The sequence below is a fragment of the Eleginops maclovinus genome, chromosome 14 (assembly GCF_036324505.1).
Source record: "Eleginops maclovinus isolate JMC-PN-2008 ecotype Puerto Natales chromosome 14, JC_Emac_rtc_rv5, whole genome shotgun sequence".
Lineage (NCBI taxonomy): Eukaryota > Metazoa > Chordata > Actinopteri > Perciformes > Eleginopidae > Eleginops > Eleginops maclovinus.
Window position 1 is genome coordinate 2,428,685 of NC_086362.1, and position 23,858 is coordinate 2,452,542.

The 23,858-nt window shown below is 41.7% G+C and overlaps 3 protein-coding genes across 3 annotated transcripts in view; 1 reads left to right on the top strand and 2 right to left on the bottom strand.

Moving 5' to 3' along the window:
* Nucleotides 1-970: 970 nt before the first annotated feature.
* On the top strand, nt 971-4,589 carry LOC134875998 (uncharacterized). The gene is made up of 3 exons (XM_063900802.1): nt 971-1,322; nt 2,120-2,497; nt 3,251-4,589. Exons 1-3 carry the CDS (start codon nt 987-989, stop codon nt 3,434-3,436), a joined length of 900 nt encoding a protein of 299 aa, XP_063756872.1. The 5' UTR covers nt 971-986; the 3' UTR covers nt 3,437-4,589.
* Nucleotides 4,590-10,327: 5,738 nt separating this feature from the next.
* On the bottom strand, nt 10,328-17,072 carry ankrd46b (ankyrin repeat domain 46b). Its single transcript, XM_063901335.1, has 4 exons — nt 16,949-17,072; nt 15,047-15,389; nt 12,170-12,328; nt 10,328-11,344 (listed from the first exon to the last, which is right to left on the bottom strand). Exons 2-4 carry the CDS (start codon nt 15,355-15,357, stop codon nt 11,128-11,130), a joined length of 687 nt encoding a protein of 228 aa, XP_063757405.1. The 5' UTR covers nt 15,358-15,389; nt 16,949-17,072; the 3' UTR covers nt 10,328-11,127.
* Nucleotides 17,073-18,573: 1,501 nt separating this feature from the next.
* col4a6 (collagen, type IV, alpha 6) overlaps nt 18,574-23,858 on the bottom strand; it is a 99,277-nt gene continuing 93,992 nt past the window's right edge. Inside the window, 9 exon segments of the mRNA XM_063900659.1 lie at nt 18,574-20,779; nt 20,905-21,019; nt 21,110-21,281; nt 21,875-22,066; nt 22,159-22,275; nt 22,657-22,809; nt 22,912-23,010; nt 23,089-23,250; nt 23,742-23,858. Of these exon segments, the coding sequence (XP_063756729.1) occupies nt 20,519-20,779; nt 20,905-21,019; nt 21,110-21,281; nt 21,875-22,066; nt 22,159-22,275; nt 22,657-22,809; nt 22,912-23,010; nt 23,089-23,250; nt 23,742-23,858 (1,388 nt within the window). The 3' untranslated portion in view covers nt 18,574-20,518.

Genomic DNA, 23,858 nt, shown 5'->3' on the forward strand with positions numbered 1-23,858 from the left:
TTCCTCCTTACTGTCTCGCCCCCCTCATCAGTTGCGCACATGGGGAAGTTGATATTCTTCGACCCCCCTCATTTGCCGGACCATCAAACTGACTCAGTCAACATCTATAATAGAGACTTGGCTTCCCTGCTGTTTACACTGTCTCTGGGGTCACCATCAATTGTAAACATTACTATTCCTCCTCTGTCTTCATGTTATGTTATGAGTCTTCTCAGCAATATGATTATTTTACCTTCTAATCTTCCTACACTTGACAAATGTAAACACAATGACTCATCCTCCCTTTGCCGTGCTCTGATTGTGTTACTACTCATAATCTCTGGTAATGTTCATGTCAACCCTGGTCCTTTTGATACTGTTCCCCCCCTCAATGGTTTTCAGTCACATGATCTCTGTTTCCATGATTTTTGTGTTAGAAACAATATGGGTTTTCTGCATGTAAATGTAAGAAGCTTGGTGCCAAAAATGGACCAACTTAAAGTCTGGGTGGAATCCTCCAATCCCCATGTCCTTGTCCTGACTGAGACATGGCTCCGTAATTCTGTCTCCTATCCTGATACCAACATTAATGGCTATAATCTATTCCGCCAAGACAGATCATCTAAAGGTGGAGGAGTAGCAATCTACTCTAAAGAACAACTACACTGCTCAGTGGTACTTGCCAAGTCTATTCCGAAACAGTTTGATCTCTTGATCATTCAGATAAGGCTATCGAATAATTTTTGTATTACAGTGGCCGGCTGTTATCGCCCCCCCTCAGCCCCTGCATGTACTCTTGAGGCTCTTAGTAGAGCACTGGCACCTTTCACTACAGATTGTTTCCATAGTGACTCATTTTAATGTCAGCTTCGCCTGTGACTGCTGGAATGGGCTGTCCCTCCAACCCTCCCCGGCCTGGCCCCGCCCCTCCCCTCCCTGCCCGACGTATCACAGAGAGAGAGAGAGAGCTCATTGAACAGCAGCACAGCATCGCGAAAGATCCGAGAATGGTAGCTCTTACAATGCGCTCTCTCTCATTTTTTGCTTGCCTTTCTTTCGGACTAACTCTCGGACTAACTCTCGATACTATTCTAGGAGACCGAGTTCAGTTTCCAAAAACTGAACAGTGCAAGAAAAATAGATCGAAACTTCAGCTCACTTGGAACGGGGGAAGCACTCAGCTTGTGGCTCAGCTGGAGGATGAATGGAAGCCGGCAGCAGGTTACAGAGACAGGATGAGTCCAAACGGGTCTGTGATCTTAGACAGGACCAACATCAACGACCACGGACTGTACGAGTTGAGCTGCGGCTCAGAGGAAGAGGAACCTATCCAACTTAATGTCCTTGTACCAGTGGCGGCTCCTGACAAATTTCTCAGGGGGGGCAAAAGTTGTGATGATGGCTAAGATGACCCATTCAATGGGTAAAATAATAATAAATAAAAGTCAGATAGCCAGCTTTACAGTGTCACATCTCATTGTTTAATTTGGTTTTCAACCACTAGATGCAACCCCAGACATAAAATATACAATACATTTGGTTCCACAATAAAACACACATTAACAGATAGTTTGTCATCTAATAGTTTGCCCTTGAAATCACTTTTAGCACAGTCTACAATTTATAGCCATCATGGATGCCATAGCAATAATCAAATCAAATTATACTATAATCAAAACTGTAATTAATCAAAATTTTCCAGAACATATTCCATTTACCACTATACAGTTTACAGGTTTACAGGTCTCCGCCAGACGCGCGCGCTGTACGTCCGAGCACGCATCAGTGCGTAACTGCGTATGACGAAATCACGTTAGGGCAAGCCCCCCCGGAGCCCATAGAAATGCATTGTATCGTTCGATTTTTGAAAAAACGAGTCTCAACATATAAATCTATGAGAGCGCCTGGGGCGATTTTCAATCTGACTGATATCGCCCCAAGGGGCGGGGCTACTGGTTGGACAGTGACATCCAGGCTGCTGATTGTCGCAGCGATATTCAGGCTGCTGTTTGGACTATACTATTAAGACTTAGACCGGCAAAATAAACTCTTTTCTCTCTTTTTTTTTCTTTTTTTTTTTTTTTCGTTTGGCTTAAGGAGGGCGGTGCACTATCGCCCCCTATGGGCCAGCCGCCCCTGCCTTGTACCCTCGGAGATATCAGAGACTGAGGGACAGGCTGCCGGATTCACCTTCCACTGCAATACTGTAGGAAAACTCGGGAGGTACCGAGTGGAGAGAGACAAACAGCGTGTGTTTGAGCTGGACCTTTCCTCCGGGAATATCACACAGGGCTCAGGGTTTGAGAACAGAATCTCTGTAGCCCCGAACTGGAAGTCCGATGGAAACTTGACTCTGACACTGCAGGGGGTGAAGCCCGAGGACCAGGGAGATTACTTTCTCTACGTCCTTAAGAACAATGGGAGGGAGCACCTGCAGGCTGTGAGGCTGAGGGTCAGCCCTGCTCTGAATACAGCAGAGGACAACAAGAAAATCACCTGCACCCCCCAGCCACCAGGCGTGAGTACACCACTACAAATATCTAAAACTTAGATAATATTCTTCTTGTTTTTAAACCTGCCATAAACCGTCTGAGTTAACAACAATAGTTGAGATCCCTCTATGAGCTGTCGTCCCTCTGTTTTTAGATACCAATAAAATAAAAACTGTCCATGGTCAAATACTCGTTTCACTTTAAGGCAGCAGGCAAAGACGAGGCTGATGAGGAATAAACTACTAACTACTACAAAAATGTGGGAGACAAAAAAAAAGAAGTGAATTCTTAAAAGATGGTAAGGGCACAATTATATTAAGGAGTTAGAATAATGACAAAAGTATTTCGGGGCTCACGGAATTGTGAGGCAGAAGTCATTTAACTGAGTCATATTTTGGTTATGACGCAAATAACACCAGGCCTAACTGCCCTGTCTAGTGATTCTGATTTAAAGCCTTTACAGTAGGGGACTTTACAGAGTAGATTTGAGGTGTCGAAAAAGGACGCTTGCAACTGAATATACATGTTTTGTCTAAGGACAAGTAAATTAAACACAAGTGCATGTTTTAGCATTTTGGGCATGGATTATTTATCATTTTGCAGGTGGGACAGGAATGACCCAAATACTATAGACATGCAGAAAGCTTTATTGATGTATTTATGTCACTGAGATGGGAACTGGGATGTTATTCTTCTTGTTTTTAAACCTGCCATAAACCGTCTGAGTTAACAACAATAGCGTCTCCTGTTTTTGTTCCTCTCTCACCCCTCGGTTGCAGAAGACCGTTTGGATCTGGGTAGCTGCTGTGGTTCTGATTGCAGGTGCTTTTCTCTGTGGTCTGAAAATGCCGAGAATCTGCAGGTCAGGTGTCTCTGGTGGAGCCGGGGGAGGAGGACCTACAGCAGCAGCGGAGATGCAACCTTTCACCGACCCTCGTGTTCCGGAAGTGAACGGACCGGCTTGATGACCGTCTTTAATGTGACGTTATATGGTCTTTTCATTATTAACCCCTAAATGAATTTTGTTGTATACATGATTTGTATCAAATCCTTCACCTTTAAAGTTTATACAAATATCCACATCCTGAAGTTGCCTCTTTTGTCCCTTTTTTATTTCTAGAAAATACCCAAACATGTTATAGGTGCTGATGGAATATGCTTTTCAATTATATGTATACTATATATATGACCTCAGTTACTTTATGGATGTGCAGTTATGTGATTTCGTATTTTAAGCTGTGCTTGCTTCTTTCATGTTAATCCACTCATCACAATTGTGCCTTTATCTGCTCTAACTGTAACCTGCTGTGCCACGTATGAAGGATTTCTGATGTGTTTTCCCTGTGTGTGCTGGACTGCTTTATTCTCCCCAACATTAAAAATACAATATATGAACAAATATATGCAAATCTAAATAACTGGATATGCTTATTTGAAAAAGTCTGATGGAGTTGAATATGAGGTTTATAATAGGAATAAAACACACAGCTTCAGACACTGACTTCACTTTGATTAACATCTGGACGCAGCCGGGTTTTACTTGGTTATGATGCGAATAAACCAGGCCTAACTGCCCTGTTTTCTTTCATTGTAAAGTCCCTCATTTATCATGCACATTTAAAAGCAACACACAATAAGTGCATATTGGGCAGGAATTAGGGCTTTAATGTATTATGTTTTAAAATAAACATCATCATCACACCAACCCAAATCTACTCAAATCAACAGACAATTAACAGCAGAACAATGAGTCAGAAACGAACCATAATGACATCTTTGCAGAGAGCAAAGCCAGAGAGATCCCAGCACCGGGACCACACACTGCTCTGCATCGCCTCATTCTTCATTATGTTTCACATTATGCAGCCACGGCAGAAGAGAGTCTACCTGAAAGCATTTCTACAGACACAGAACAAACACACTGCGACTACATAGAGAGAGCATTCCTGATGATCTGTGTATTCATTATGCAGCCACGGAGGATACGAGTTTACCTTACCGTGTCTGGAAGAGGCAGTCGTTCAACATCACGGTGCATGACGTTTGGAGATCAGAATAATCGTGATTGAATGTTCCAGCCCAAAGACAGCAGAGCTGCAGCTCATTCAGGGCCTTTAATCCCAGAAGCAGTCTCTCCAGATCCACACTGCAGGAAACAGGCCTAAACATGGAAGCTTGATTGAATGTATATCTTAAACTCAAACTTATCTGTGATTAAACTTCACTTTTATCTGTATTTAAGAGTGCTGAATCCTCAAAGATCCGTGCATTTCTTCCTTATTTCCATACTTTTGTTTTTAAGTCGCTGCAAAATCGGTTCACCGATCTTCAGCAGCAAACAATTTCAAGTTAAAAAAACCTGAAATGTCAAAGTTCAGCCCCGCCCACACTGACCTCATATTCCAGGCTTTTCATTGGCTAGAATATAAACGAATAAAAACCATTGGATCTGGTGCTGGGCCTATCCGGGCCTATCCGGGCCTATCCGGGCCTTCCTTTTCTCTGCGTCTTCAGTTAAAGGGTAAAATAACTTTAACCTTCAAAATAAACTAAAATGTCTTTACTCCTAAATGTCGTAATAATCTTCATCACAAATGCAAGATTTGACTTCCTGACTACATTCCCGAAGATGTAAACTCAGAGGTTAAGAGCATGATTAAGCCCCCAACATTTAAGATGACCAGTATGAGGCTCAGATGAGGAGTTACACACACATTTATAAAGGAACAAACGTACGGCCTTCTACTACTACTAATACTACATAATGAGAATGACAATAATAATAATAATAATGATAATAATAATAATAATAATAATAATAATAATACATAATGACAATAATAATAACAATAATAATACATAATGACAATAATAATAACAATAATAATAATAATAATAATAATAATGACAATAATAATAACAATAATAATACATAATGACAATAATAATAACAATAATAATACATAATGACAATAATAATAACAATAATAATACATAATGACAATAATAATAATAATAATAATGACAATAATAATAATAAATAATAATGACAATAATAATTAATAATAATAATAATAATGACAATAATAATAATAAATAATAATAATAATGACAATAATAATAATAATAATAATGACAATAATAATAATAATACATAATGACAATAATAATAACAATAATAATACATAATGACAATAATAATAATAATACATAATGACAATAATAATAATAATACATAATAATAATAATAATAATGACAATAATAATAATAATAATAATAATACATAATGACAATAATAATAATAATAATAATGACAATAATAATAATAATACATAATGACAATAATAATAATAATACATAATGACAATAATAATAATAATACATAATGACAATAATAATAATAATAATAATAATACATAATGACAATAATAATAATAATAATAATACATAATGACAATAATAATAATAATAATAATAATAATGATAATAATAATGATAATAATAATAATAATAATAATAATAAATAATGATAATAATAATAATAATGATAATAAATAATAATAATAATAAATAATGATAATAATGATAATAATAATAATGATAATAATAATAATAATAATAAATAATGATAATAATAATAATGATAATAATAATAATAATGATAATAAATAATAATAATAATAAATAATGATAATAATGATAATAATAATAATGATAATAATAATAATAATAATAATAAATAATGATAATAATGATAATAATGATAATAATAATAATAATAATAATAATAATAATAAATAATGATAATAATGATAATAATAATAATGATAATAAATAATGATAATAATGATAATAATAAATAATGATAATAAAAATGATGATAATAATAATTGTAATAATAAAGATAATAATTTGAATTTATATAGCGCCTTTTTCGGTACCCAAGGCCGCTTTCCATGTTGTGAGGACGGACAGAAAACAAATAAACAAACAAAAAATGTTTGCAAATAAAAGAATAGAAAAATAAAGTAACTAAAAGTCTGGGTGGAATCCTCCAATCCCCATGTCCTTGTCCTGACTGAGACATGGCTCCGTAATTCTGTCTCCTATCCTGATACCAACATTAATGGCTATAATCTATTTCGCCAAGACAGATCATCTAAAGGTGGAGGAGTAGCAATCTACTCTAAAGAACAACTACACTGCTCAGTGGTACTTGCCAAGTCTATTCCGAAACAGTTTGATCTCTTGATCATTCAGATAAGGCTATCGAATAATTTTTGTATTACAGTGGCCGGCTGTTATCGCCCCCCCTCAGCCCCTGCATGTACTCTTGAGGCTCTTAGTAGAGCACTGGCACCTTTCACTAAGTCTGAGCTTGTTCTGCTTGGTGATCTCAATTGGGACATGCTTAGGCCTCCTGAGAAAGTCATACAGCAGTTAGACTCCCTTAATCTCCAGCAAATTATCACCCAACCAACCAGGCTCAACTCCAACTGTCCGGAGAAAGCTACCTTGCTGGATGTAATTCTTACTAACACTCCCCATATGTATCAATCTGGTGTGTTCTGCAGCGACCTCAGTGACCACTGTTTTATAGCCTGCATTCGCAAAAACATCTCCACCAAACAGCCCATTACCATCAGCATTAAGCGCTGTCTAAAGCATTTTAACACCCAAGCTTTCCTCCATGACCTGGCCAATATTAACTGGCACAGAGTCAGCCTGGTTCCCTCTGTGAATGATGCGTGGTCTCTGTTCAAAGACCAGTTTAGTGCTGTGGTCAATAAGCATGCCCCCCTCAAGAAACAACGGTTGAAAAATCGTCACAGCCCCTGGTTCACACAAGAGCTCACATCTCTTCTCCATCAAAAGAATGCTGCATGGAGAAAAGCCCGTCTATCAAAGTCTCCCACAGACTTCCTCAAATTCCGGCAACTCCGCAATAAGGCTACACAAGCCGTACACCAGGCCAAATCTGGTTACTTCAAGGCTCAATTCACACAATGTAGCTCCGATCCCAATGCTTTCTGGAAAACAGTAAGAAAACTTCAGAACAAGCCCTCAGCCATGCCTGTTTCACTCAAAGTCAATGATCTTGTCATCTCAGATAAGACTGCAATGGCAGATACTTTCAATAGTCACTTTGTAAAGTCTGGCTTTGTCTTTGAGAACACACTGTCCAAAGGCCCTACTATATCGCCTTCCACAGCCCATAGTCTTCTAAGCCCCCCACACCTGCACCCTCCCACACACAGCTTCTCCTTTCGGCCTCTTACAGAGGGGGAGGTTTTAAAGGAACTGTCTGCTCTAGACCCCAAAAAATCAGCTGGGTCTGACAACCTTCCCGCATTTTTTATTAAAACTGCAGCTCCCATCATTGCAGCACCCATAACCAAACTCTTCAATCACTCATTCCATACGGCTGAAATACCCTTTGACTGGAAAGAAGCCATCGTCCTGCCCTTGTTTAAAGGTGGTGAGCAGTCAGATCCAAATAGCTACAGACCCATCTCCATCCTGCCCTGTGTGTCCAAGGTATTTGAGAAGCTTGTGAACAATCAGCTCACTAACTATCTTAATACTTTTGGTATACTCTCTGACGCACAGTCTGGGTTCCGCGCTGGGTATGGGTGCACAACAGCCACTTTAAAGGTATTGAATGACATTACATCCACGCTAGACACCAAACAACATTGTGCTGCTATTTTCATTGACCTTGCAAAGGCCTTTGACACTGTTGACCATCCCACCCTCATCAGCAGGCTGAGTAGTATTGGGGTCATAGGTCACTCGCTGGCTTGGTTCTCTCACTATCTATCTCACCGGGTGCAACGCGTAAGGTTCGATAACTCACTCTCTCACTCCCTCTCTGTCACAAAGGGTGTTCCTCAAGGTTCTATACTTGGCCCATCACTGTTTTCCATCTATATCAATAACATTCCCCTAGCTGCTGGCAATTCACTCATTCACCTTTATGCCGATGACACCATCTTATATGCCTCTGGTCCTTCTCCCTCCTCTGTCCAATCCACGCTCCAGGATAGCTTTCTCCAGGTACAACATGCCTTTACACAACTGAAACTGTCACTCAACACAACTAAGACAAAAGCCATGTGGTTTCATCGGAAGGGTGTACCCTCTCCGTCTCCCTTAAACATCTCCACCTGTGAGGGGGCAATCTTGGAGCAAGTCTCCACCTACAAATACCTGGGTATCTGGTTAGACACTACAATATGTTTTTCACATCACATCTCCCAGTTACAGTCTAAGGTGCGGGCTAAACTTGGTTTCCTTTACCGCCACCGCCACTCTTTCACTTCCTCTTCTAAACTCACGCTTATAAAAATGACTATTCTCCCCACACTTGATTTCGGTGACACTATCTATAGAACTGCCTCTAAGGGCACTCTTGCTAAACTGGACACACTCTATCACTCTGCCATCCGTTTTGCTACAAACGCCCCCCTAAATACTCATCACTGCAGTCTTTACTCTCTGGTAAATTGGCCATCGCTTCATACTCGTCGTCATATTCACTGGCTCACTCTCATTTACAAGACCATCCTTCATCAGACACCCCCCTATTTGTCCCGCCTGCTGCATCGTCTACCTACCACATATAACACTCGGTCCTCTCTTCGCATCCTGCTAACAACCCCTCAAACTAGATCCTCACTCGGCCTTGCATCATTCCAGTCAGCTGCTGCCACAGATTGGAACGCACTACAAACACACCTCAAACTGGTCACTTTCATTTCCATTCCGGCCTTCAAACACTCCATCTCACACCATCTCACTGATCCCTGCAAGTGTTTCCCCTCCGTCTAATCCTTCAGCTCAGTCTCCCATTTGTGCACCTAGGCCCGCTGATTTAATGGTTTTAATGATTTTGTATAACCAATCCTTGTTTTCTATGTCTTTGTATGTTTTTTAAGTGTCACCTATTTTTGTTTTATGTCAGGCCATCTTTGTAAATAAGAACTTGTTCTTAATGATCTGCCTGGTAAAATAAAGGTAAAATAAAAAAAAATAAAAAAAAAATAGAAACAGAAATGGCAGGTGTGGAAGACGAACGGGGGACTGAGATGGGTTACTGGTCAGAGGCTGTGGTGAAGACGGGAGTTTTTAGTGAGGGTTTGAAGATGTGCAGGGAGGCAGCATTGCGGATCTCTACAGGAAGAGCGTTCCAGAGGGTGGGGGCCGCAGCACTGAACGCCCTGTCACCAACGGTGCGGAGGAGATTGCGGGGAATAGAGAAAAGGCCCCCGTCCGAGGACCGCAGACTCCGTGTAGGGGTGTAGGGATGGAGGAGGTCTGATAGGTACTGTGGAGTGAGGCCATGGAGAGACCTGTAGGTGAGGAGGGTTTTGAAAGTGATCTGGGACTTGATCAGGAGCCAGAGAAGGTGGATGAGCATGGGGGTGAGATGCTGCCATGGTTTGGTGCAGCAGAGTTCTGGAGATGCTGGATAATTGTTAAACACAATCATGTGCTTTCTGTAGAAATGCAACAAGAAGCAAATTGATTGCATGTTTTATATTTATATTGATTTCAAAAACTTTGATTTTCCAAGGTTTAAGAGCATGATTAAGGCCCAAAAATAATGTCAAATAGCCAATATCAGGCTCAGATTACCTCTGAAATATAGCAGAGGAAAAGGAGATGTATTATGGAACACATTATTACACAAAGGTACGGCCTTCTCAGAATTGTTAAACACAAGCATGTGCTTTCCAGACATGCACAAAATGAATGCATGTTTTATATATTAATTTAAAAACTGTGACGTTCTGTACCTGCGATATTATGGTGTATCAATGCAACAGAAAGCAGGTTTGGCAATACGGGCGGGTCGTTTAGAATCATTCATACACTTTATTTTATTCCGTTTCCACATTTAATGACAGAAAATCAACAACAGATAAAATCAACATGGTGTACGAGGACACTGAGATAAAAATGAATATGCATAACATTGTTAAACTGCTGCCATAACCCTAGAGTTTATGAGCATTGTGCCGTTATATGAGTAGATAATAATGCCACAAAACCGCATGCTTCAGCCGGGAATGTCTTTCTAACGTGTCGTGAAACATGACGCGCTTCCCCCCAAAAAAGGCCTGTAGTCGGGGTGCTTTTCTACTGTAATAAGACGATGCAAAGTGAGGAATATTTATCATTTACCACGACTAAACTGTCCCCATTCTATTGGTTAAAGGGGACAGGGGTTAAGAAAGCAAGGCTGCGGGATTTAAACCAAACACACGGTATGCAGGAAAGTGAATCCAGGAGATATTTGATACATAACACGATTAAAAGATCAGGCAAATAAGAACAAAGACACAAAACGATGGCAATATACAGCTTGTAACAGAGCTTAAGGGAAGGGAAAAGGGTTAGAGCAGGAGCTGGTCGTATAACTGCAAACAAAGCAGGAGCATTACTTCTCATTTTCACACGAGATCAAAAGCAGCTTGATCTCGTTTTGAGGAGGGAATATTAAACATTATTTAAACCAACACTTTAGTCTGAGACACTTCCTGTTAAATCACCTCACGTTGTTTTCAATTGAGCGTGTGAGTTTTGGAAGCAGAAATGCCTTTATACTCAAGGTACGTTCACACCGGACCCCTTCTTCTCCTCCTTCCTCCCTCAGTGCACCAGCTCCAGTTGGCTGGGGGAGAAAGGCAGGACCCCGCTGACGTAGTAGGCGATGCCCAGGGAGAGCAGGGCGATGACCACCAGCAGCAGCAGGACCCTCCAGAAGCCCAGGTCCTCCACAAACTCCTGCCAGGTGGTCCTGAAGCTGGACAGCACCCCCTCACTGCTCTGCAGGTTGGGGTTCAGGAGGGAGTGGCTCTCCATCGCACTGGGGAAACAGGAAGGGTCACAGCTTCATTTGCAGGTTTATTCCAAAAGGATGTCACGATTAAAGCTTTGAAAGGAGAGGTTTTTGAAACTGTATCAAAATGCTCTTAAGGAGAGTTGGAAGACGTGTTTAGATCCATCACATAAGGGAATAATACTGCAGTAACACAGGGTTTCTCTGCTGTACAGTTGGTATTGCATATGCGATATGACTCAGTATATTGTAGGGATTGATTATTGGATATAAAAATAAACAGATGATTCCCTTACAGTACGTCCAGACAACAATCTCCCTTTGTCCACTGATTTCCATAATCCAAAATACAATTAACCCTGGTATAACCACCACCTGTCTCCAATATATACAATTACTTCAGGTGCTCAAACTAAATAAAATAACCACTATTAAATTAAACGTTTATCTATTCAGTAATATGTGGCACAAAAACAAACACCAATGGATAATGGAGAGACAAGTGTATAGCTCTAAATGTCACGGTGAGGAAGAGGGGGTTGATTTTTTTTATAATTTCCTCATTTTTATTTAACATTTCCAAACATCTCATCCAGCTGTTTGAGCTTCTGTACAGCTATTAGTCCGCAAGGCTCCCCATCCATGCATTTTACAGTTTGCTTTCACAGAGGTCTGTTTGTTTGACTCCCAGTCTGGGCTAACAGGGAATAAAGACTCATTATCTACAGCAATCAGATGTCCTTTGTAGATAATACAAACATCAGTTCCCTAAAAGGTGAGTCACGCAGGAAAACACTGCATTAGTCATCTATAACCCATTCTCACACACTTCCTCCACACTTCTCTGTTCACCTCTCACTGTCTGCCATCTGCATGGTCTCCAGCTTGGAGTGTGCTCCTCTGTTGAAGCCCTTCACCTCCTGCTCCTCCAGACCCTCCAGCAGACGGATGGCGTCCTTGTTGACTCCGCGTCTCTTGGCCAGCACCAGAGGGGTGGAGCCGTTGTGGTTACTGTGAGGGAGAGCAGCGGACAGACGAACTGTGTTAATCAAAAGAGTCGAAGGAACTGTGCCAGAGTGGATATTTAGGTGTAGTCTTTAAAGGGGCCCGTTTCTGCTCAGGTTCAGGTGTATATCAGAAATGAGTGTCTCCCGGGACATGTCTCCAGGATTTAATGTTCATAAAGCTCCTTATTTTCCCCATACTGGGGTTTTAGCCGTGGCAGACCATTTACATGCACACATAACACACTACAGGAGAGTATAATAGGGCCCCGTTTATACCCCGGAACCTGCTGTTGTGTTGACTCTCCCCTTCTATAACCCCGAGCAATGTGCACACACTGTTGCTGCCGTTAGATAGGTCCATTAGAGATTTGAGTGTGTGTTTTCTTAGATACTCTATTGGTATGTGTCTTTTCTAAAAGGGGATGTGGATATATTTGCTGTTTATGTTTATTTTATTCAATTTGGAATACGACCAGTACCACAAAACGTTTGAGGGTCACTGCATTGTTGTATTTAAAATAAATACTAAACCTAATTTCTAAAGTAAATAAATATATACATATTTTTTAAAAAAAGAGAAGATTCCCCCTACAGACAGTGCCCTCCCAGACTCTCTAAGATGACTTGAAGAATAACAACTGTCAGCATAACTCAAGACCAGGTCTGTGAATGACTCAAGAACAGTTCTGTGAATAACTCAAGAAAAGGTCTGTGAATAACTCAAGAAGAGTTCTGAGAATGACTCAAGAAGAGGTCTGTGAATAACTCAAGAAGAGGTCTGTGAATGACTCAAGAACAGTTCTGAGAATGACTCAAGAACAGTTCTGAGAATGACTCAAGAAGAGGTCTGAGAATGACTCAAGAAGAGGTCTGTGAATGACTCAAGAAGAGGTCTGAGAATGACTCAAGAAGAGGTCTGTGAATGACTCAAGAACAGGTCTGTGAATGACTCAAGAACAGTTCTGAGAATGACTCAAGAACAGTTCTGTGAATAACTCAAGAACAGTTCTGAGAATGACTCAAGAACAGTTCTGAGAATGACTCAAGAAGAGGTCTGTGAATGACTCAAGAACAGTTCTGAGAATGACTCAAGAACAGTTCTGAGAATGACTCAAGAAGAGGTCTGAGAATGACTCAAGAAGAGGTCTGTGAATGACTCAAGAACAGTTCTGAGAATGACTCAAGAACAGTTCTGAGAATGACTCAAGAACAGTTCTGAGAATGACTCAAGAACAGTTCTGAGAATGACTCAAGAAGAGGTCTGAGAATGACTCAAGAACAGTTCTGAGAATGACTCAAGAACAGTTCTGAGAATGACTCAAGAACAGTTCTGAGAATGACTCAAGAAGAGGTCTGAGAATGACTCAAGAAGAGGTCTGTGAATGACTCAAGAAGAGGTCTGTGAATGACTCAAGAACAGGTCTGTGAATGACTCAAGAAGAGGTCTGTGAATGACTCAAGAAGAGGTCTGAGAATGACTCAAGAAGAGGTCTGAGAATGACTCAAGAAGAGGTCTGTGAATGACTCAAGAACAGGTCTGTGAATGACTCAAGAAGAGGTCTGTGAATAACTCAAGAACAGTTCTGAGAATGACTCAAGAACAGTTCTGAGAATGACTCAAGAACAGTTCTGAGAATGACTCAAGAACAGTTCTGAGAATGACTCAAGAAGAGGTCTGAGAATGACTCAAGAAGAGGTCTGTGAATGACTCAAGAACAGTTCTGAGAATGACTCAAGAACAGTTCTGAGAATGACTCAAGAACAGTTCTGAGAATGACTCAAGAACAGTTCTGAGAATGACTCAAGAAGAGGTCTGAGAATGACTCAAGAAGAGGTCTGTGAATGACTCAAGAAGAGGTCTGTGAATGACTCAAGAAGAGGTCTGTGAATGACTCAAGAACAGTTCTGAGAATGACTCAAGAACAGTTCTGAGAATGACTCAAAAACAGTTCTGAGAATAACTCAAGAACAGTTCTGAGAATAACTCAAGAAGAGGTCTGAGAATGACTCAAGAAGAGGTCTGTGAATGACTCAAGAACAGTTCTGAGAATGACTCAAGAACAGTTCTGAGAATGACTCAAGAAAAGGTCTGTGAATGACTCAAGAACAGTTCTGAGAATGACTCAAGAACAGTTCTGAGAATGACTCAAGAACAGTTCTGAGAATGACTCAAGAAGAGGTCTGAGAATGACTCAAGAACAGTTCTGAGAATGACTCAAGAACAGTTCTGAGAATGACTCGGGAACAGGTCTGTGGTTTTGACATTTCCCTTATCAGCTTTCAGAACATAGAATGAATCACTGTGGTTTCCCCTAATTATAAAATGTATATATGTTCGTTCCACCTTGTTGTTGTGATATCTTCTTTTCACAGTGAAATATATAACTGTACTTACTATAACTTACTCTGTTGCTGCTTTAACTCCTGTGTTTCCCTGCGGATCTTATCTTATAAAGCATACATTTATCTAAGTCCAAATATTCACTCTAACATCAAGTGGTTTAATCACCGTTTGATAGGGCAAGTTAGTCTGTAAATGAAATGATCCATCAGCTCTGATAATCTCTCCTAAACTACTGGATGCAGCTCTTTCAGCAATAAATACATCTTAAGCCATTTATGAACACATTTGACTTACAGAGAGAAAGACCACTGAATAGTGTAGATATTGAAAGGAGCAACAGAGGTGTTCATTAAAAGACCAATGGATGACATTTCCTACCAGATATCGATCTTCAGCCCGTTGGACACCAGGAACTGTATGGTGTCCACGTGTCCGCACAGATGCAGAGCTGTGTTGCCTTGGTAGTCGGTGGCTAACAGGTCGGCCCCGAACTTGTGCAGGAGGCGGCATATGTCCACATTCCCCCGGGCGGCGGCAAGGTGCAGCCCGGTGCGGCCCCGGTTGTCCCGGATGTTGGGGTCGCAGCCCGTCTCCAGGAGCCTCTTGGCAAACGGCAGGTCCCCATCGATGCAGGCCTGCAGCAGCGGCACGTTGGTCTGCGACGAGTCGTTGATGAAGACATAGGACATGTCCGAGTGGGTGTCAGAAAATTCCAGCGTACCTGCATTGAGGGGAAAGGAAAACAGGAGAGATGTTTATATATAGTGTAACCTGCTTCCATTTGAACCACTTAATAAAAGGCCTTTCACATCCTCCACTATTCATCCTGTAAACCACAACTCCCTTCCTCTTGAAAGCAACAGGGCATTTTTTCTTGGGGTTATTTGCATCTCAGTTTTTTATGACTCAGTGATGACTGGTTGGTATCATATTATAGCTATATTGTTTTCTCGCACTTCTGTATTTAAATGTGTCTTTGGTTTCATTTGGTATAAATCTACTCCTTCTGTCCTTTAATTTCTCTATGCATTTGCACTTCCTTCAGCCGAGTGAGTGCTGGAAGAAGTTTAAGTAAAAGTACTAATACTGCAATGTGGAATTCCTCCAGTATAAGTAATATACTGTAAGCAGTAAAGTATGATCAGGAAAATACACTTAGAGTATTAGGAGAAGAAGTACTCATTCAATGCAGAAAAAACACTGTGAATTATAAATATTTAAAATAAAAAGCAATTGAAAAGCTAGGACCCTGAAGTAATTTAAAATCCTAAAATCAATTTAAAAAAATTGCTGCCAATTCATTTTTGCAGTAGAAGTAAAGGGTGGCACTAAAGGAAACTACTTGTGCAAAGTCAAGGCACCTCAACGTAAGTCCAGTACTTGAGTAAAGTCCTAATGAGGCTGCAAAAACCAAATGTTCACTTTCAGGATCAAAGCACTTGTTAAACCCTTACTTATTATTAAGTATTTCTCTGTAAACGAGATGCTTCTTTTCTCCTGAGCATAATAAGCACATGTCAAAGACTCAAAGGTCACTGTCATATGCACAGTAGCTACAGTGTGGTTATGATAATGAAAAACAATGCAACATCAATATACTGTATATAAGATATGACAACAAAGATAGAGCAAAAAAGAAACAGAATATAAATAAAATAGTGCAGGAGAATGTTGCAATGAACCAATGTGCAGGTAATGCAGGAGAAGAAGACTTTATACATGTAAAGCAGAGAATAAAAGGATATCAAATGAGCAGAAATAAAATACTGCTTATTGTAGGAATACATAAGTGAAATGCAAACAGATGGATGCTTAAGGTTAGGAAGGGACTACCACAGCTACCGTATGAACATTGAAGGGCAACCCCATAAAATGTCTTTTAAATTACAAAACCATCACAAGAAACCACTTTTAGCCAATGTTAGTGTAGCTGATGCATCTTTATAATAGAAAATGAAGGGTTGCTTTAGCTAGCTAACCGTAGCATCAACTAGCTGACAATGAAGAAAATGGCAGTAACATTTAACAACTGTCACACATCTATCTGTATGCGATATTCGCCTTTACTCACGCAGAAATATCTGATATCAAACAGAAAGTAAACTGTTAGTAGCTGATGCTAGGGATTAGGAAGCTAACGGAGCTAATGCTAGCTTCTAGGCTAACGGTTTTACACACATCGGAAAACGGATTCACGCGTGATTTAACGACTATAGAAACAAGCACACGAGGTGAACAAGTACGTTAGACATTGCTTTGGCTTCCAGGTGTGAGACTCGCCTGTTGATAAGTCCCCAATAAGCAGAAAAAATACACTCCGCTCCTCTTCGAGCTAACGTTAGCAGCTCTGTTGTTGCTATGCTGGAAGTCCTCTGTTGCTAAGGAAGGACTATGTCGCCGCCTGCTGCCAGGGAGTTGTAATTACAGGACATTGCTATTTAATTTTAATACATTCTTTGGTCAAAATGAATTAAAAAGTCTCAATTTTGTATTTTTTATACCGTTTTTTAGGAGTTCAGGTGTTAACGTACTTCGATGTTCATGTTTGCTTCACCTTTTACCTTTTAAATACACCTGAGACCATGTTTGAACACTTTTCTATTATTATGTATACTCTTCTTGTTCTACTTTGTCTTTAACTCGTCATTTATTGTTAATTACCTATTGAAATGTGTAGTGCCTGGGATTGTTTGAGTATACAACCACAGGCAGTGGCTCAGACTGATTGCTGGAGAGGTGACAGGTCACTTACTGGGCCCTGAGTAGGTGCCCTTGAGCAAGGCACCGAACCCCAAACTGCTCCCTGGCGCCGTAGAGAATGGCAGCCTGTAAAAACTGTATAGTGTGTAAAGCTGTGTGTGCACTACACTTGCATGTGCACGTTCACCTATTTATGCGTACTGTGGGGTTAAATAAATAAAGAGAAGAATGAGACAATAACAACATAAATAGGAAACACATATGATATCATATTGTCATTAATTGTGTACAAATATTTGTGATAGAAATAATAGTGTTTTATTCATCCAATAATCCTCATATTTTTATATTCTTGGTCAACTTTTATATTTTTACTCTTAGTTAGTTAGCTTGATATCAAAACCTGGATGACCAATAACCTACTGAAACTCAACACCAACAAGACAGAGCTCATGGTGGTGGCCAGCAACACTGCTCAAGAAGGTTAGAGACCTCACCCTGGTCGTTGACGGCTGTATCACCTCGCCAACATCTGAAGTGCGGAACCTGGGCGTCATTCTGGACTCCACACTCTCATTCAGTTCCCACATCAAGAGCATCACCAAATCTGCCTTTTTCCACCTCCGTAACATTTCAAGACTCCGGCCGTCACTCACCGACTCAGTCACCGAAACTCTCATTCACGCCTTCATCACCTCCCGTCTGGACTACTGCAATGGTGTCCTGTCTGGGCTGCCCAACAAGGCCCTAGACAGACTGCAGTATGTCCAGAACTCAGCTGCCAGGGTGTTAACGCACACCAAGCCCTGGCAGCACATCACCCCCATCCTCAAGAAACTCCATTGGCTGCCAATCAAACAAAGGATCTGCTACAAAATCCTCCTCCTCACCTACAAATCACTTCACTCATTGGCACCCCAGTACATCACCGACCTCCTCCAGCCGTACTCCCAGTCACGGTCCCTGCGCTCCACCAGCAAGGACTTACTCTCCACTCCTCGCACCAGACTCAGAACCTTTGGCGATAGGGCTTTCTGTGTACTTGCCCCTACCCTCTGGAACACTCTGCCCCCTCATATCCGTTCTGCCACGTCTCTTACGTCTCTTTAAGAATGAAAAAGCACCGGACATTTTCTCAGTGGTTTACATGTAGACGGGCCTGAACGACCTCATTGTTCGACGAATAAACACATCTGCCTTCAATATTCTCAGTTAGTTTGGAGACTTTATTTATGTGTGAGCACAGAAATACACATGACAGTAACAGACATGTTATTACCATGTTATTGTGATAGATCCTCTTTGAGGAAAACTGCATTTCTTCTCTGTCACTCCAGGCACTCACCACGCACCACGTTTGTTTGAAAATGGGGGTAAAGACCAAAACAGACAATAAAACAGTTGTTCGGGGTCTGTTAAATCATCAGTGGTGAATATATTTTCCATATAAAAACATCATCCTAAAGGCATTCTGTTTTGTTTTCTCATATTCAATGTACACATCATTATCTTCCCATTCCCTCCCATCTCAGTAAATAAAAACCAGGGGATAGTATCATGATTAAGGTAAAATAATTACAAGCTAGATTACAAAACCACAAAGGCTGACAAAAACAAAATAAAGGAAGTAAAATGGGCTACCAGCGGAGAGACGGAGCTATGTGCTAGACGCAGTGGTCTTAGTGGTTAAACGTCACGCAGTGGCTTTCATTGTCCCAGGATAATGGGAGGAAGATCTAATTCTGTCATAAACTCGACTTTTATAGCCAGACAATAATCGATGTCCTCCTCTTGTTTTATCCAAGGACAGAGAGAAGACACAGAGTGGAAAAGAAAGAAAAACAATTCAACATAAAAGCTTTTATAGACTTTTGCTCCAGCATACTTTGGTGGGAAATACAGTAAGCAATATGTACAGCAATAATTAAAGATCTATCAGAGAGAGTGTTTGGTTGGGATGATTTAAGGAAAAAACACTAGTTTGGTCACAACATAAAGATGAAGGTGGATTTAGTCTATTATTCTAACCCATCAGTGCAATATATATAAGATATATCAATCATAACTACATATGCAGTTTGTTTTTTATAGCAGTTTAGCAGAATTGCATGCGGTTTAATAGCTTTAAAAGTTGCCTTTCAAGTCAGCAGTCAGGGTAGTGTAGCACCGTACAGTCATATTGTGAAATAAACAGATATAAAAGGCGTATAAAACAGGAAAAATGTCAAATTAAACGACACAAATTGCATGATTTTGAACGATAACGGCAAACTTTTACTCAAGTTCCACTCACTAGCTTCACTAGAAGGTTGACTTTACTCTTGAAATCTAACTAACTATCATTTCCAGAAAATAAGGATCCTATTAGCTCTGACACTTTACACGTTTATATTTCCTAACTTCCACGTCGCCAAGTTTAAGATAATTCCTGTAAACTATGAAAGAGAGCTTAAAAGGAGATTTGATTGAAAGATAATTTCCAATGTTGTTAGAAATCAAATCAAATAAGCAAACATTGAAACGTTCAAAAGGATTCTGATAAATCTGGTTCTTTTCTGCCTTAAAATGTGTCTCAGTTATTTCATTTCAATACAAATAATACCCTCTTTTGCAATAATATGTCCATTGGTTGTTTCCTCTTAAGGGAACTGTGACATAAATGCCTTTAAAGCAGGTGTAGAGGGCAGGAAATACAGAAAAAGCCCAGTTCACGTTTTTTAACAGGATTCAGGTGGTTCTACTTCAGTTAGATCAGCTCACAGAAGGTAAGACTTTAAATTCAACCAACAAAAATGACTCAAACTGATTTATCCGGAGCAGATTTTTTGTAATCGCGCTATCCAAAGTGGGTTGGCACTCTCCGAGGTAGAAGAGAATGATCCTCGCCCCAAAAAAAATAAAAGCGTAACGAGTCAACAGACACAAAATAAACACGTACACAATAGCACCATTGTCAGTGATAATCTGGAGGAGAGCCCCCACACCGCGGCTCTTCTCTTTCCATTTCCTCCCTCCTCCTAGTTTTAAACATTTTGAATAAGCCATTCATTCCTAAACGGGATCAAAAACTCTGATGTTGTTTTTGGAGAAGCAGGAGAAGGGCTCCTTTTCAGTCAGTGTTCTTCTATAGATCTCTTGGAGGTGTGAATACTACAACAGCTTGCTGCAGACTTGGCAGCGGCTGACTCTGGAGCGCTCCTGGCCCCCCTTCAGGGTCTCCTGGCCGGGGGAGTAGACGAACTCCTGGTCCGGCTGCACGGTGGTGAGCCAGAAGCTGTACTTGTTGGCGAAGTAGTGGCAGGAGCCCTTGGCCCCGTTGCACTCGATGAACGGCGTGGCGCGGAAGTCCTCCAGGCAGGAGCCGGGGGAAACCAGGGACTGCCCCCCACCCTCAGCGCCCGCCGCTGTGTGCTGCACGGGAGAGGGGGAACAGTTATTATTGATTTAGTTGAACATTTTACCCTATTTCAAGGACGTTTGCATTAGCATTAGATGGGGACATTTATCAGGCTCATTATGAGTCATTTATAGGTTACCATGAGGAAGGAGTATCCGATCCAGAGACTCCTCCAGCCGGGGGGGCAGGTGGGGATGGTCAGGTCCTGACTGTGCACAGCTACAGCCAGAGAGGGAGCCTCACACACAGCACACCTGGATGACACACACAGGAGAAAGAGAGTCCATTATCGTTCGGATTCGCTTCAGGGAGTTCAGTTAGCGGTCCCGAACAGGGGCCGTTACCTGCTGACGTAGGGCTGGATCTGCTGCTCGGCCACGGGCATCATGGGAATGGGAGCAGTGGTGGAGAGCCAGTAGGACTTGTCATTGCGGCTGGCGTAGTAGCACACCTCATTGGGGGAGCAGTAGAGGAAGGGGATGGTGCTAAACCTGGGGAGGCACGACCCCGCCTGACCTGCAGACACAGACGGGAGGAAATGAGGGATAATGATTGGAAATTGTTGAATTGCCCTTGGGACAAAATATTTCGCCTCATTTCACTCATGTAGGCATCTCTACTGTATGAAAGTGCATGCAAGTAGCTTTGGATGAGAGCGCATGCTAAATATCGTGGCATGTAAAGCATTTTGAAGGAGTGTGGGACCATGGGAGTTGCTGTTTTCACACCCATTGGGTAAAAGTAAGGGCAAAAATAGAAGTAATATTAAAATCATGTCCTTTCTACCTGATTATATGTGATAAAATAATATTAAAATAAGCAATTTAACATGTTTAAAGATAGATTGTAACATCCAACCTTTGTTTAACACAAGTTTAAGATGTAAAGGATATAAATATTTGTTTTGAGCTGAAACTAAAACTCTATTCCAGCCTGTCTTTAGTACGCTCATGTATTAATTAGATAGCTCCACTACATGAATCTTATTATTTGGGGTCATTTAGGTAAAAGCTTCCATTAAGGGAAGTGCAGAAAGGAGGAAGCCGCTCACAGATCAAAGGTAGATTTAACATCCCGTTAGTGCCTGAATATTAAAGGTCTTCCCGTACCCAGGTCCTGGTTGTGAGCCTTCTCCTGTCCCTCCACGAACAGCAGGCTGTACCCGTCCCACAGCTTGGCCATGCCCTGAGGACACATGGGCACCTGGGCGTTCTGGCTGTGCTTCACCAGGGTGTAACCAATGCTGGAGCCGCGACCCACGGACCCGGGGGGCCCGGAGCGCCCCGATGATCCAGGGGCCCCTGAAGGAACGAGGAAACAAGAGTTTTATTTTTCATGCTAACTCTTTGCTGAGGGGAGATTTCTGGGTTGAAATAGCATGTAAATGTCTGACCTTGTTCTCCAGTGGGTCCAGGGAAACCGGGGGGTCCGGCGTCACCGATGGGTCCGGGGAAGCCAGGAGATCCAGTCCGGCCCAGTTTGCCTCCAGGACCGGGACGACCCTTAGGACCTGCAGCAGGAGACACTCAGAGGTGAGAGTCAGATCATTTGTTTTGTATAACCAACTGGTTAGCTTAGCTTAGCATAGAGACTAAAAACTGATCACCTACATCCTGACCAAAAGCAACAAAATCCACCAACAAGAATCTCAAAACTAAATAGGTCACATTTTACAACATATTTCTTGCAGAACTTTTTTACGCTTCGGACCGAAGTAGGCTATCCTTTCAACCCAGTTTTCATCCATTAAGCTAAGCTAAGCTAAGCCTCAAACATGAGAGTGAAATCCATCTTCAAAACAAAACTACTCCTATAAACACTTCCACATAATGTGTCATATTTTTGTCTTTCATGGTAGAAATAAAAATATCTGGACTGTTTGATCGCTCACCTGAGCGTCCGGGGAGTCCCGGCTGACCGGGTTCTCCGGGAGTACCGGAGCCTCCACTTGATCCGGGGTAACCTATCTCTCCGAGGGGTCGCGCGAAGTCTCGCGGTATACTTGGAATGGTGACTCCGGGGACTCCCTTACGACCGGGACGTCCTGGAGGGGAGAAGGGAAGGAGAGGGAGAGGGGAGGAAATACAGGATGAGTCGGGGGAGTAAACTCTTATCTTATCTTTAGGTCTTATTTAAGTCCTCCTACCTTGTAGTCCCTTGGCTCCTTTGTTTCCATAATAACCAGAGTCCCCAGGATAGCCCTTAAGACCTGGACCTCCGCTGTAGCCGCTCTCGCCTCTTCCTCCTGGAAAAACCCCATAAATATTTTTCTTTAACACTTTTTTTGAGAGTCATTTCACATCAATTAAAGGCCGTCGCTGACCTTTGAACCCGGGGTTGCCGAGGAGTCCGGCACCACCAGGGAGGCCGGATTCTCCCTTCCTGCCGGGGGATCCTGGGAAACCTGGGAGCCCAGAGTCACCTCTATCTCCCTGAGCTGTGCCGGGACCAGGAGGCCCGGGAGGACCTGGAGGACCCTGGAAACCTGGAGGAGAGCGGAGGGGAGAGGGTCAGGAGGAGAGGATACAGGGAAAGGAAATAGGAAACGAAACAGGAAAGGGGATCTGGTTGAGAAAAAAAGGGAAAAGGATAACGAAGAAAAGTAGGTTGAGAACAAGAAGAGAAAAGGATAGGACAGAAAAGGAAACTGGGTTTTAAGAAAGGAAGGAAATCACAAGGAAATACAGATGAGGAAAGAAAGGACAGTAGAGGGGAGGATGGGAAATTGGTTTTAGAAAAGGAAGGAAATCAAAAGAAAGAAGGAAGGAAGGAAGGAGGCGTAAGAAGGAAAGGAAATGAAAGGAAAGGATAGAGGCTTAAGGAGGAAAGGAAAGGAAAGAGGCTTAAGGAGGAAAGGAAAGGAAAGAGGCTTAAGGAGGAAAGGAAAGGAAAGAGGCTTAAGAAGGAAAGGAAAGGAAAGGACAACATAGGACATTAAGAGGACAGAAAGTAACCCAACCGTGGAAATATATTTACCATATTCTCCATCCAGTCCAGGGAGTCCTGGGTCTCCAGTAGGTCCGGGAACATCCGACCCCACAGTGGGACCAGGGGGTCCGGGCAGACCTGGGAACCCTGGGCGTCCCGGACCTC

Excerpts from the sequence above, each read along its gene's own strand:
- LOC134875998 (XM_063900802.1), top strand. The coding sequence starts at position 987 with ATGGTAGCTCTTACAATGCGCTCTCTCTCATTTTTTGCTTGCCTTTCT. Across the intron at positions 1,323-2,119 it reads AACCTATCCAACTTAATGTC|CTTGTACCCTCGGAGATATC; the intron begins CTTGTACCAGTG and ends AGCCGCCCCTGC. Across the intron at positions 2,498-3,250 it reads GCACCCCCCAGCCACCAGGC|AAGACCGTTTGGATCTGGGT; the intron begins GTGAGTACACCA and ends CCTCGGTTGCAG.
- ankrd46b (XM_063901335.1), bottom strand. The coding sequence starts at position 15,357 with ATGTCCTATGTCTTCATCAACGACTCGTCGCAGACCAACGTGCCGCTG. Across the intron at positions 12,329-15,046 it reads GGGCTGAAGATCGATATCTG|TAACCACAACGGCTCCACCC; the intron begins GTAGGAAATGTC and ends TCTCCCTCACAG. Across the intron at positions 11,345-12,169 it reads CAGATGGCAGACAGTGAGAG|TGCGATGGAGAGCCACTCCC; the intron begins GTGAACAGAGAA and ends CTGTTTCCCCAG.